Here is a 12,482-nt window from a genome sequence, read left to right as displayed (position 1 = left end):
ATATCTGTTAAGGTCTGGTGATGTTACAGCCAAATTAAGAATAGCTACCCAAAAACCCATCAAATTAGCTGTTTTTCCATCAGCGCCCCAGAATGATGTTCATCTAGGCTTTGAGGGATGACATATAAGAATTTCAAGCTGATAGATAATTATGAGGACTCCCATTGAACACAATAGAATCCTGTTATACACAGGTCATTATTTTTTATAGATAGACACATTTGTGTACCAAATTGTATGCCACAAGACATGAAAGTGAAACCCGTTAATTCCCTGTGTGCCCTGTTCAAGTATGATGATGCTGTTTGAAGATCTAGACTCCTACACCAATATCCTTTTAAAACACATGACCTGTATTTATAAAATTTTTATTTCATCCAATAATACTTCAAACCTATAATTTTAGAGTGGCATTCTTTATTGATAGTGGATATTCTGAAATTTAAATAAATGTTTTCACAGTTAATTTGTCCTCCAGGTTTAAGTAAGCAAATGGCCCCTTACATGCCTTTTGGGATTTTGACTGGAAAGAAAACACTGTCTTAGGAGAGGACTGCCAAGCTCCGCTAATGAAAAGCGGGCCATTTGTTTTCTTTGCTTCGGGGTGTATTCTGAGTGTGTTGGTAATTGTGCCACTGCAGCTGTATTTCCTGACTATTAGTTTTATGCTTGATGAAGGATGATAATTAATGCGTTAAACACTCTGGCATGCCCGTCTGAGAGGAAGACTCTTCTACAGCAGAAGCGTGAGTCTGTACCTCGGGCCCCTGGAACACCAAATGAACCTTTACCTAAGAAATATAAAATAGTTCTCTTGGGAAATGAATCCACTGTAAAAATGAATCTCTACCTCATACGTCTTTCAAAATGTTGAAGTGATGATTTTGACCATTTAATGGAAATGCTTCGTGGAACAACTTAACACTATTTTTGTCCAGGCCTGATGTGATTACATTGATTCTACCTCGGGGAGGGGGTAGAATCGTTTCGATTTCAGAATAAATGTTAGCATTCAACTTTATGGAAAATTTAGCTTTGAAATGTAATCTTACAAAAATGTAAATCCGATCATTGTAATTCCTCCAACTTAAAACAGAAGTATTCTAAGTGGCTGCCAGCAAAAGGCAAGCTTTCCCCTTGCTTCTGTTTTCAGACAACCAACACTTATTGATTCATGAAAATGTTAGTACACATGCGTATTTTACATAAATTATCAATGATTAATGTAGTAAGGTCACATTGACTCTGAATCAGGGAATGTCTTTCACATGGTGGGAATTACCACGCTTGGGGATAAGCAGAGAATGTTACTTGCTGGATCTGGAAAACGTTGTCCTTTTTCTGGGGGAGCAATTTGGACTCAGAGTTTAAAGCATTTTAAAGAACCTAAATGAAATTCTGTATTATTAGGAGAGAAGTGCCTGTCTTAAGTTGCCAGCCCTTAGATGTGGTTTTTTTCCTTCATCCTTCCAGGCTGTATCACTTATGCATTTCTCCATGAATCCAGGGCAGGCGACAGCCATGGGGGAGTCAAGTGGCTTTTCCCTGGATCATCTACAATTCCGCTCATATCACTTGCCATTCCTTCTCTATCCTGCATCCTGACAGTGGGTGTATTTGGGCATTTTTATAGGGATGTTATGGTAAGGACTGGGCCCTTTACAACGTGGACACATACCTCTGAAGACTGACTGAGGGCCATCATGTCCACCTATGTTTGTATGACAGGGCTGTCAGAGTTGCTGTGCATTTGTTTGAGATAGAGTCTTAACCCACACTGGTTTTAAACTCATGACCCTCCTACTTCCGCCTCCCAAGTGCTGGATCAGACATGTGCGAGACCATGCCACATTTGCTTTTTAATTTTTGTTTCAGACAGTATGTTACTATGTAGTCCAAGTTGGCCTGAAATTCCTTCTTACACTGTATGCTCCTGAGTGCTGGGATGTATCTTTATTTTTGAAGCCATCAAAGTGCTTGTGTTTAACAGAAATGGCCAGTAGCTGAGTATAGCCCTTTGACACACTTCATTTCAGTGGTTTGGGAAGGAACACCGGATTTTTCCACTTTGCTCTTCCCATTCTCGGATTATGTGATAAAGTCCAGCCAGCCAGACCAGCCCTGCCCACACCCACTGATGGTGGTGATGAGGGCAGTGATGAGGTGGTAGTAGAGGAACTGCTGATGATGATCTCGGCACAAGTGAGGTGGTGGGAGAGGCTGTGAAAAGGAGGTACGCTGCTGTTGGTAGCAGGGTTGATGGTGTTGAGACTGATGGGAGCCGTGATGGAGGAGGAAGTCATGGCGATGATGGTATTGGTGGTGAGGGCTGTGGCAGTGGTGGCTCTGCTGCTGTTGGCAGTGGTGGGAATCATAACAAAGGCCTCCAGCAGCATGAGTGGACAAGTGGTGTTGCTGGAGATGGACTTCCGAAGAATACTGCACTGGATCCAGAAGTCAGCATCCAGAAAGAGGGTTTGCTGAAGTTCTTTGGTCTAGCAGCTCAGGTTCAGTTATTTTCTTACCATTTTTATCCCAATTTGTTAGTTTCACAACCAGTCTCACAGGCAAGAGTGTCAACGACAAATCTTACCAGACCTCATCTAGGGCTAACATAGCCCGTTCCCTCCCTGGTTTCCACTGGTCATCTGGCAGTTCCATTTTCAAACCTGTCCTTCAACCCCACAGGCCTTGGTCTGTTCTCCAACAATTCCCACCAGGGATGGGAAAGGCAGAAAGGCAGGAGGATGTGCCATCTCTTCAGCCAGGATAGCTCTAACCAATACTAATTGGCTTTGCAACTTACTCTTGGCCTGTGCCAACACTTACCTCTAAGGAAACCTGAACTTAAAAACTTTACTCCAAGCATGTCCAAAAATAACGGCTGGAACAGCTGAATCCGTTTCTTCCTTCTCTCTGGGGTGTGGGTCCCAGCACTGTTGCACGGAACATCATTCTGGAGACCAAAGTACTCTTAGCTTTCAAAAGACAAAAACATCCTTTTCTGAATTTTGTTTTTCTCAACTTCATGTGCCTCCACCCACCTCCACATTTTCAGTTAATCATTTGAGCATTTACCGACGGGCCACATGTCTCTGTAGTTACTTGCTTTGAAAATAATGCCATAATAGTTTTTATGAAAATTGGTTAAATATCTCTGCAATGCTATTTTAGTTAACAGTCCCAACAAGACAATTACTCGTGGCGAGCATCCAGAATATCCTTTCAGACTTTCAAGTTTTTCTCTCCGGGTCGTTACTTTACAGGGTACTTTGTAAAGCTTTTCTCTCTCTCTCTCTCTCTCTCTCTCTCTCTCTCTCTCTTCCTTTTTTTTCCCCAAGCTGTTCCAAGGCTTTTCATTGGAAAGAACAGATTTGGAAGCATATCTCAGTCATTGGGAGCAGGGAATAGATGAGCTGACCGGGACCACCACTGAAATCCGAGCTGGGCAAGCCAGGGCTTTGCCTGTCATTTGCCGCCTCTGCCTTCTGGTGACTGGCATCCTTTCTCCCTGGCAGCTGGTCACTTGGGCTCTCCTCACAATAGCCTGGCTTTTCTCCTGCCCCCACCTACTTGTTTCCTAACTTCTCTTTGCAGGAAGGAAAAAAAATTATTCCCACTGTACAGATAGTTATTCTGTAACAGACACTTGCTAAAAAATAATATCTAGGAGAGTTTTCATATATGTGTAAGTCTTAATGTACCAGGGATGGGATTGCAATTAATAACACTGTTAAATTCAGCATTAATATACAGAAAACGCCTGTGTTATCTTTATCTCTTAAATTATCTTCAGAACACTTGGGTAGGTTCACTCTTAATCCCTTGTTTCAAATGAAACTGGAGCCCAGAGACAGCTAATAATTTGCCCAAGGCTCTATGTGTGTGTGCTAGATCTGGGAACAGAAAAGTTCAGGGTTTTACCACCATGCCTATGAACTGCTTCCCACGGGCACTTCTGGCTATGAAGCAGGTGGGTAGAAGAGAGCAGAAATGCCACCTTTAAAAAGTACAGTCGTAACTTCCAATTAAAAATGATACTTTGAAGTTTTCTCTTGTAGATGAAAACAGTAATTTATGTGGCCGCCCCTCAAATACCTGGGAACATGTGATTCCTCTTGGAGGAAGTGGAATGGAGTCCTCTCTGTGTCCTTAGCACTTCTCATTAAAGGGGAAGTTGAATAAATGTCTTTGGCTTGGTGTTTAAAGACCTTTTCTTAAATTGTGCAGTTTTAAGGACAAATTCAAATATGGCTTCTCTTTGTCTGTGGATGAATGGCATGAAGCAAGCTACTTCGCTTCTCCAAGTCTCCACTTCCATGTCAGGAAACAAACAATGCTTCTGAGGTTACTTGAGTGTGAACTTGGAGTGTAGAATGCAGGATTGAATCCATCAGGCTCCCTCTAAACTAGTGGTTCACAACCTTCCTAATGTTGAGACCCTTTAACACAACTTCTCATGTTGTGCTGACCCCCAACCACAAAATTATTTTTGTTGCTACTTCATAACTGTAATTTTGCTATGGCCGTGAATCATAATGTAAATATCTGTGTTTTCTGATGGTCTTGGGTGACCCCTGTGAAAGGGTCCATTGAGCCCCCAAAGGGGTTGAAACCCACAGGTTGAGAAACCCTGGTCTAGACCTTCAGGGTCCTGATGAGAATATGGTTTGTAGTGTTTGGTATTACACATTCTCTCAGTTTGGCCTACACTGGTCCCTGAATTTGTAGGTTCCATCATTTCCATGTTCTGGTGGGTAAACTGAGGCCTGAAAATGGTGAGAACCATGTCCATGTCAAAGCACTGCTAGATTTCTTTTCAAAGACCATGTCTTTCTTGCATCCTGTGATGCATAACCACCAACAATTTTCTGTTACTTCAAAGTATGAGATTATATGTCTTATGATGACTTTTCCCCTCTAATTTTACTTTGCTCTGTTGTCCTACAGTTCAGTTCAAAACTATCCCCAGTACCACATCAACAGTATTCCTTATAAGGTGCCGTTTGTATGTGGTGGAGGAAGTGTGTGCTGGGGAAGAGGAGGACATATGTTCTAAATGTCCATGAATTGCATGGCTCGAATGCAGCATCGTGTCCTCTGCTTTTTATTTCTCATGTGTTACTAATTATATCAACATAAACACACACACACACACAAATGAATGCAGCATCTTTTGACCATGCAAAACTATTTTAAGTGCTTTTGTTTCCTTTTCTTGACAATTATTTGGCACCTTCATGTGTGTACAGTATAACTAATGGAAAGTAGCATAAGAAAATGAAGTGTCTAATTAAGGCCTGCAGGAAACGTTACGCAGTTGAGGTTCAGTTTGGGTTATTAGAACTGGCTGCTGGCCTTTTGTCTTAGGAATTTGTTTTGTGGAGTAGTTTTGCTTTCTTGCAGATGAATGTTGCTGTTGCTTTTATTTTCCTAATACAGGAAGTAGTAATTCCCTTTATTATATTAAGCTGTTTCCTTTTTAAGACATTTTTGCAAGCTGGGTCTGCACATTTCCTTTGTCACGCTGAGCTTATATTTTGTGTGTGTGCTTCCTGAAGCCATTTGTGCATTGATGGAAACTATTAGCGTGTTGCTGCAGCCTGAGCAGGGAAAGGTTACTTCGTCTGAAAGCACCCTTTCATCCACAGAGAACCTTTCAGTCAGGGGATGAGGCTGTGCAGTGCCTGTATGCAGTGATATCCACAGACAGTTTGAGTGAAAGACTGAGTGGGGTGAGGTTTAGAAGCAAATGTTTTGGAATTTTCATTTCTGGCCATAGATTCAAAGTGGCTTCCATCAACCACAGTGGTTGGACATAATTCTGTCTCTTCACACACAGCACCCCCCCAAACCTTTTCTGTTCAGTTTGCCTGAGCATGCATTTCCATCACTCAGAAAATGCTGTCACTCTGGGCTTCTGCAGAGGCTGTAGGGTCAAGTGTTGTTGTTATTGTTGTTGTTGTTTTTAAGCTGAGTTGTTGTGGACCTCAAAATGATCTGAAAAATTCATTTTCAACATCCCTAATGCCTGGCTCTCCTAACCCCCTCTCTACCCCCTCCTCCCTGCCCCTGGTTGAGTCAGGAGATTATTCATCCCATAGAATGAGGAGCATTGGATAATCATACCAGAATCTAAATTTCAGGTGGGATTGGGACATGAACCTTCAAATTCTCCGTTAGAGTCTATCTTCAGTGTATGACATCTTTCCTAAAAAAAAAAAAAAAAAAAGCTTTGTGTGTGGTTCTGCCTCTTGCTGTTTTGATGTTGCTTTGTTTGATTTACAAGTCTTATTCTAGACATGCCCATGTTCTAAAATCATGCTGATGAGGGGAAAACTGTGGCTATATTAGAAATCTTTAACTTCCAACTTTAGAAATGTTTGAATCCTGTGGCATGTGAATTTGTATCTCAGGTAAGCTGATGTGTATGTGAATACAATATTTTCCTTCATTCAAAATCTCAAAGTGAAGAAATAAGCTGATATGTTTGCACTAATTTTCCTTGTGTTTTTATAGGCCTTTCCATAGTACTTCATATATTCATGAGCCATTAAATTTCTTAGCTAAATAGATATAAGTTTTAATGTTGAGCACTATAGACTTAATTTTTCAACCAACAAGTACATATTTAGCACTTCCCAAGCTTCAGAGGCCAAATTATCATAGGGACAATAGTAATGTAGGAAGAGAAGAGCAATTGTCACAGGAATTATTAATAGTAAATTGAAGTAGCAATTGGAATTGCAGCCATTCTGTTGGGAAAGCACAATAGTGTCTTAAGTGTGACTGTGGTGACAGGGAGCCAACAATTGAGTCCCTGCTAATGGCCCAACAGGGGAATGGCTTGAAAAGAAGCAATGAGTGGTTTACATTACAAAGGGATTGTCTGAGAGCTGCTCAAGTGTGGTCAGGAGGGGAGGTCGGCTGGAGACAGGAGGGATGATAACCATGGAACTGTCAAGGGCATCTTGGGGGTTTAGACAAGGGCTGTGGCAGCTAGACGCAGCCCACTGAAGCAGACATGTCCACGGCCTGCCCAAGGTTGATTGACAAAAAGGAAACACAATGAGAAGATAATTGAGCGAACCAGGAGGTCTGGACAAGTGTCACGGGATCTAAAAGTGAGTCCTGGGAGCCATCAGAACATTGGCTGAAAATACTCCTGGCTTCACTCTGATCAGAGCTGAACCATTCTATGGAGAATAAAGCTGCTGTTAGCGTGTGTGTGTGTGTGTGTGTGTGTGTGTGTGTGTGTTTGGCAAATGTATTGAAAAAAAGTATGTCCTTGACATCTAATGAACCCCCACTATGTTTACACATATCTAACCTAACACACACATGCACACATATTCACACTACTTTTAGTGGATTTTTTTTTTTAATAAAACAGGACCATCTAGAGCACAGTCCAGATCCATTGTCTCATTTGTTCTAATCCTGTCCTTTGTAGCGGTTTCCCCTCGTGGTCCAGGCTTCAGCCAGTGACCATTGATTGTGTACAGTTGTCATGCATTAGAGAAACAGAGCACAAAAGTGTGAGGCAACAAAGGAGGCAAAATGGCCAGTGCCGACGAGGAATGTTCTCCCTGGGAGACACTGCTGGCCGCATTATGGGAGTCTTTTAAGACTTGTGTTCACAGCTCTAGTGGCTTCTTCATGCAGACCAATATGTCCTACCTTTGGTCCGTTGTAGTTAAGCTTTTCTCTGAGCTGTACATGACTGTTTTTTTGTTTTTTTTTTTTTTTTTTACTTGTCACTTAACTCTCAGTTGAAGTATCATCTCCAAGAGTGGACACCCCCTTCACTGAACTAATGATCTGATCATTTTCTGCTTTCCCCACTTAAATGATCTGCCTAGGCACATCACTTGTTGATGATTTTTCTTTTCACTGGCATCCAAAATATCCCAAACAACATCTTACATATGGTAGACACTTGAAAATTAGTTATTGAACGAAGGTACCAATTTAATGTCCAGAGGCAGGGGGTCATTTAAAACAATGGCAATGATGCATGGGCAGGCTTTATGCAATGAAATGCTTCAGAACTTAAGTCAAGGAACATAGACTCAATGGAGAGACTGTGGCTCGCAGGTAGAGGCAGATGCTGCCAAGCGTGACAGGCTGAGTTTGACCAGTGGGACCAATGGGTGGAAGGAGGGAATGACTTCTGCAAGTTGTCCTCTGCTCTACACACAAGTACCACGGCACACTCCCACCCCTACACACAAAGTAAACGTTTAAAAATAGGTAAAAAACATTGATCCTACATTAGACTATTGGCGAGTGAATACACACTCATATGCTTTAACATTAAATGTTCAAAAAAATGTACTCTGTATTTTTAACTAATCTATTTTTATACGCAAATTATGTTGGTTAAGAAAAGGTACATAGCATCTATAAAAAAAAATGAATGGTGATCAGACTGTAAATGCAGCTTGGCCTCAGAAGGACATTCTTGAATCTGGAGAGCCCCGTGAAAAGTGGTGGTTAATTGATGTGGGCTCTGAAAGGACTCGGGATTTCTGAGGGTGAAGTAGGAGGAACAAAGATAGGACTGGAACAATAAGCCCATGGGAGACCCCAGGAGGCGGCTCTTACTGAATAGAAAGTTCATGGTTTGCAGATAGTGGGAAGCAGCAGGAGACTGTGGAGGTAGCATCACTTTTTAGATTACTTAAAATCCAGCAGAGACAGCATTTTTAGATTTGGTGTGGAGAGAAATAAGGAACTAGTACAAATTTCTGAGGACAAGGGTAGTATGATGACAATGGGTATTTTCGGAAAATTACTCAGTGTGGGGAGTGAAATGAGGCTGGCGGTTGGGGGTGTAACACCAGTATCCATCTGGTGTCCGTGGCACACTCCAGAGTCGGCCTCAGCTACCAGCTACTCTTTGCCTCTACACACCCGTAGAGCGTCTTCACCCGGGCCTCCAGTCAGCCATCACTAATCGATCTGCATTGGCCCTGAGGCCTGCCTGCTCCCTCTGTGTGTCACAGTGGAGAAATGAACACAGAGAGAGGGTCGAAAGGCAGGGAGGCTGAGGGGCTAGGAACCTGGATGTCAGGAGTTCTGAGGGTGTAAGAAGGCTACACATCTTGAGATACTCCTTTTGTGCTCCTGTGTTTGCATTTTAATTAGGGCCCAAAATAGAAATCTTTTTGTATAAGTCATTATTCATTGCTAAAGAAACATTTGCTTTCTCTTTCTAGGTCTCTGCTAACGTTGTGCCATTTGTAAGGAGTTGCTTCTTTAAAACAAAAGCTTTCCTTAAATATTCAATAAATCTTTAAAACAGTAACTCTAGCAAAATGATGTTCCAAAAAAAAAAAAAAAAAGACTTTTGCCTGTTTTTAATCTGCAAAGACTTGGAGACACCTGCTCTCTGTCCTTCCGTAGGAGTTAAGCTGTCAGAATATGTTAAGATGCTATTCTTTTTTTTTTTTTCAAAGAACAACAACAGAAAGATTTTTGTTGTCTTCTGTTTTTAAAGATTACAAAATACCAAGCAAAATTAAAAATAAAATGCAGTTGTCTCAGCTTTGGTGGTGGCAGGGAGCCTCTACTGTGTCAGAGTGTGGGCTGCAGGCAGAACAGAACGTAGCTGCACGCTGAAGTTAGAAAGTGAAGGTAGCAATAATCAAAAGGCCTTTTCTGGATAACCTATCTCAAAGCGGGAAACACATTCAGTGGCAAATCACCCCTCCTCATGAGCTGTAATCCGTGGATCTGTCTGAGAACACTGTTGCCTCACGGTAGAAAATTTTACCTGTGTACTTGTCTGGGACAACCTCCTCAAAACTCTGACAGCAGATGAATGATGGTACTGCTGGCTTCTCTTTAACATTCTTCTCTTTTCTTTTTTTTTTTTTTTTTCCTCTACCTGTGTCTTTTGATCAAGAGCTTACAAGACCCCATGAAAAAGCTAGTAGAGAAAGAAGGAAAGAAGAGCGCCCGGAAGGAAAGCTTGGAGGCCGCCACGCAGGAGCCGAGGCAGTAAGTCCCAGGCCCCTTCCTCTTGACATATGCTTCGTTCTCACAGGTGAAGGTACATCGGTCCTCATAGCCAAGCCCAGGTGAGGACACACGAGGGTCACCTAAAAGGCAGGTGTCCCCATGCTGCCAGCTCCAAGTCCTCTCTGGTGTCTGGTTCTGACCTTATCTGTTGTCATTGATACTCACAGATATCCTAGACGGGAAACCCCCCACCTTTTCTCCTCCAGAAGCCGATGGCTTATGAAATTGCTTAGCCATGCGTGTAGTCCAAAAATGTGTGGGACTGTGACTTTTTCCCCTCACCATGCTGCCTTTCTTCTTGCTCTTCTCTGTTTCAGAGAAGAGCCCAGAGTGCAGGCAGCAGCTCCCCTGCCTCTGTTTCTCACCTTCCACTATTTAGAAAACCAGGGTGACTTTGCAGCATGGATGCCACAAGATTCCCACTCTCACACAGGGAGAAAGAACTCAGAAGGTGTAGCATGGTCTGTGGAGACAAACATCTCAGCGAACACAGTCCCTCTGAGCTGACTGACCTTGGAAAGCACAATGACTGTTATTCTCCCACGCTATTCCTTCTCCACACACCTCCAAAATTTAGATGACATCTCTGTTGGTTAGACAGGCCAATGTTTTTATTGTAGTTCTAAGAAAGTTTTGGATGTGTTTTTTAGTCCCATAGAAATATTTGCTCTCAACATTATCATTTTAGTTAAAAAAAATCCTGGAAATATTCTCTGGTGGAGAACACAGACACGTTTTCACTACTGAACAGACTGGAGGATGCAGTCTGCAGCCGCACAGTTGCCTCTTGTGGAGGGCATCTAGTAACTGCCTGCTCCAGGCTGGCACAATATAGGCGCTCCCTGTGGTAACCCTTCTCACACTGAGACTGTGTACTCATGGCAGCCTTGTCCACATTGTCTAGAGGAGGGGACGGGGATCAGAGGGGTATGCTTATTATGATGAGCCCCGTTAAAGGCTGTGCCCAGAGTAAATCGCCACAGACTCTTTCGTTGCAGTCCAAATAAAGCATTAGCCTGTACCCAGAAGGGAACTACATAGTTTCTTTTTTTTTTTTTTTTCAATTTTATTTTTCTCATTAGTTATATTTTGTTAATTCTGTATCCCAGCTGTATCCCTCATTCTCTCCCCCATCCCACCCTCCCTCCCTCATCTCCTCCCTGCCCCTTTCCAAGTCCACTGATAGGGGAGGACCTCCTCCCCTTTCATATGACTCCCTTTTGTCAGGTATTTTCAGGACTGGCTGCAAAGTCCTCCTCTGTGGCCTAACAGTACTGCTCCTCCCTTGGGAGGTGGGGAGGTCAAAGAGCCAGTCATTGAGTTCCTGTTAGAAATAGTCCTTGTTCCCCTTACTATGGGAAACCAATTGATTACTGAGCTATCACGGGTCACATCCGAGCAGAGGTTCTAGGTTTTATCCTCTCATGGTCTTTGGTTGAGTGTCCATCTCAGAAAAGACCCTGTGCCCAGATATGTTTGGTCCTTGTGGAGCTCCTATCCTTTCCACATCAAACTCCCCTTCTTTCATATGATTCCCTGCACTCTGCCGAAGGTTTGGTTATGAGTCTTAGTATCTACTTTGGAATACTGCTAGGTAGAGTCTTTCCGATGCTTTCTGCGGTAGACTCCTGTCATACGTTCAATGCATATCCCATTTGTCTTTCTAAATGAGGATTGATCATCATACTCCATGTCCGCTTTCTTGATTATCTTCTTTAAGTGTATAGATTTCATTATGTTTATCATATCTTGTAGGTCTATATAAGCGAGTATATTCCATGTTTGTCTTTCTCCTTCTGGGATATTTCACTCAGAATGATCTTTTCTAGATCCCACCATTTGCCTGCAAATTTCATGATTTCCTCTTTTTTGATTGCTGAGTACTATTCCATTGTGTAAAAATACCACAATTTCTGTACCCATTCCTCCGTTGATGGACATCTGGGTTGTTTCCAGGTTCTGGCTATTACAAATAAAGCTGCTACAAATGCGTTGACTTTTCGCTAATTTCAGATTTCTCAAGTGTCTTAGTGCTGCTGCTTGGGAAGCTCAAAAAGTATACCAGCCACTGCTTTAAACGACAATGAAAATTTAGAAGGAATTTTGTTCAGAAATAGCAGATACAAGTGAGCCGTGGCGCTAGGAAGAACCAAATAAGTGAAAAGTCACAGGAAGGGCTTATTCTGATGAGCGAGTGCGCCTCTGCCTTCGGCCTTCTGAGTAGTTTAGCTTCTCCTTTTAACCCCAGGAATCAGGGTAAACATTGTGAAACTGCTAAGGGGCATTTTTCTAGTTTTTCACAGTGGTAACTATGTGATGGTGTTGCAGTTATCACTAACTGTCCATCAGGATGTTTACAGAGTTTGCACCTTATGGTGAAGCAATCATGTATGAGATGACACAGGATGTTACAGAGAACAAGCAATGTTATTCCTTCCTCAGAAAATGCATGCCAT

At 42.4% G+C, this 12,482-nt stretch overlaps 1 protein-coding gene across 7 annotated transcripts in view; it reads left to right on the top strand.

The window, feature by feature from the left end:
- Ica1 (islet cell autoantigen 1) overlaps positions 1-12,482 on the top strand; it is a 130,737-nt gene that overhangs the window by 92,751 nt on the left and 25,504 nt on the right. For all 7 annotated transcript variants that reach the window (XM_060374158.1, XM_060374159.1, XM_060374156.1 and 4 more), the window contains exon 9: positions 9,911-10,005. In XM_060374158.1, coding sequence (XP_060230141.1) covers positions 9,911-10,005 — 95 coding nt within the window. The remainder of the gene's footprint in view (positions 1-9,910; positions 10,006-12,482) is intronic.

The sequence above is a fragment of the Meriones unguiculatus genome, chromosome 21 (genome assembly GCF_030254825.1).
Source record: "Meriones unguiculatus strain TT.TT164.6M chromosome 21, Bangor_MerUng_6.1, whole genome shotgun sequence".
Lineage (NCBI taxonomy): Eukaryota > Metazoa > Chordata > Mammalia > Rodentia > Muridae > Meriones > Meriones unguiculatus.
Note: the sequence above shows the minus strand (reverse complement) of the source record. Positions and strands in the feature narration are given on the sequence as shown.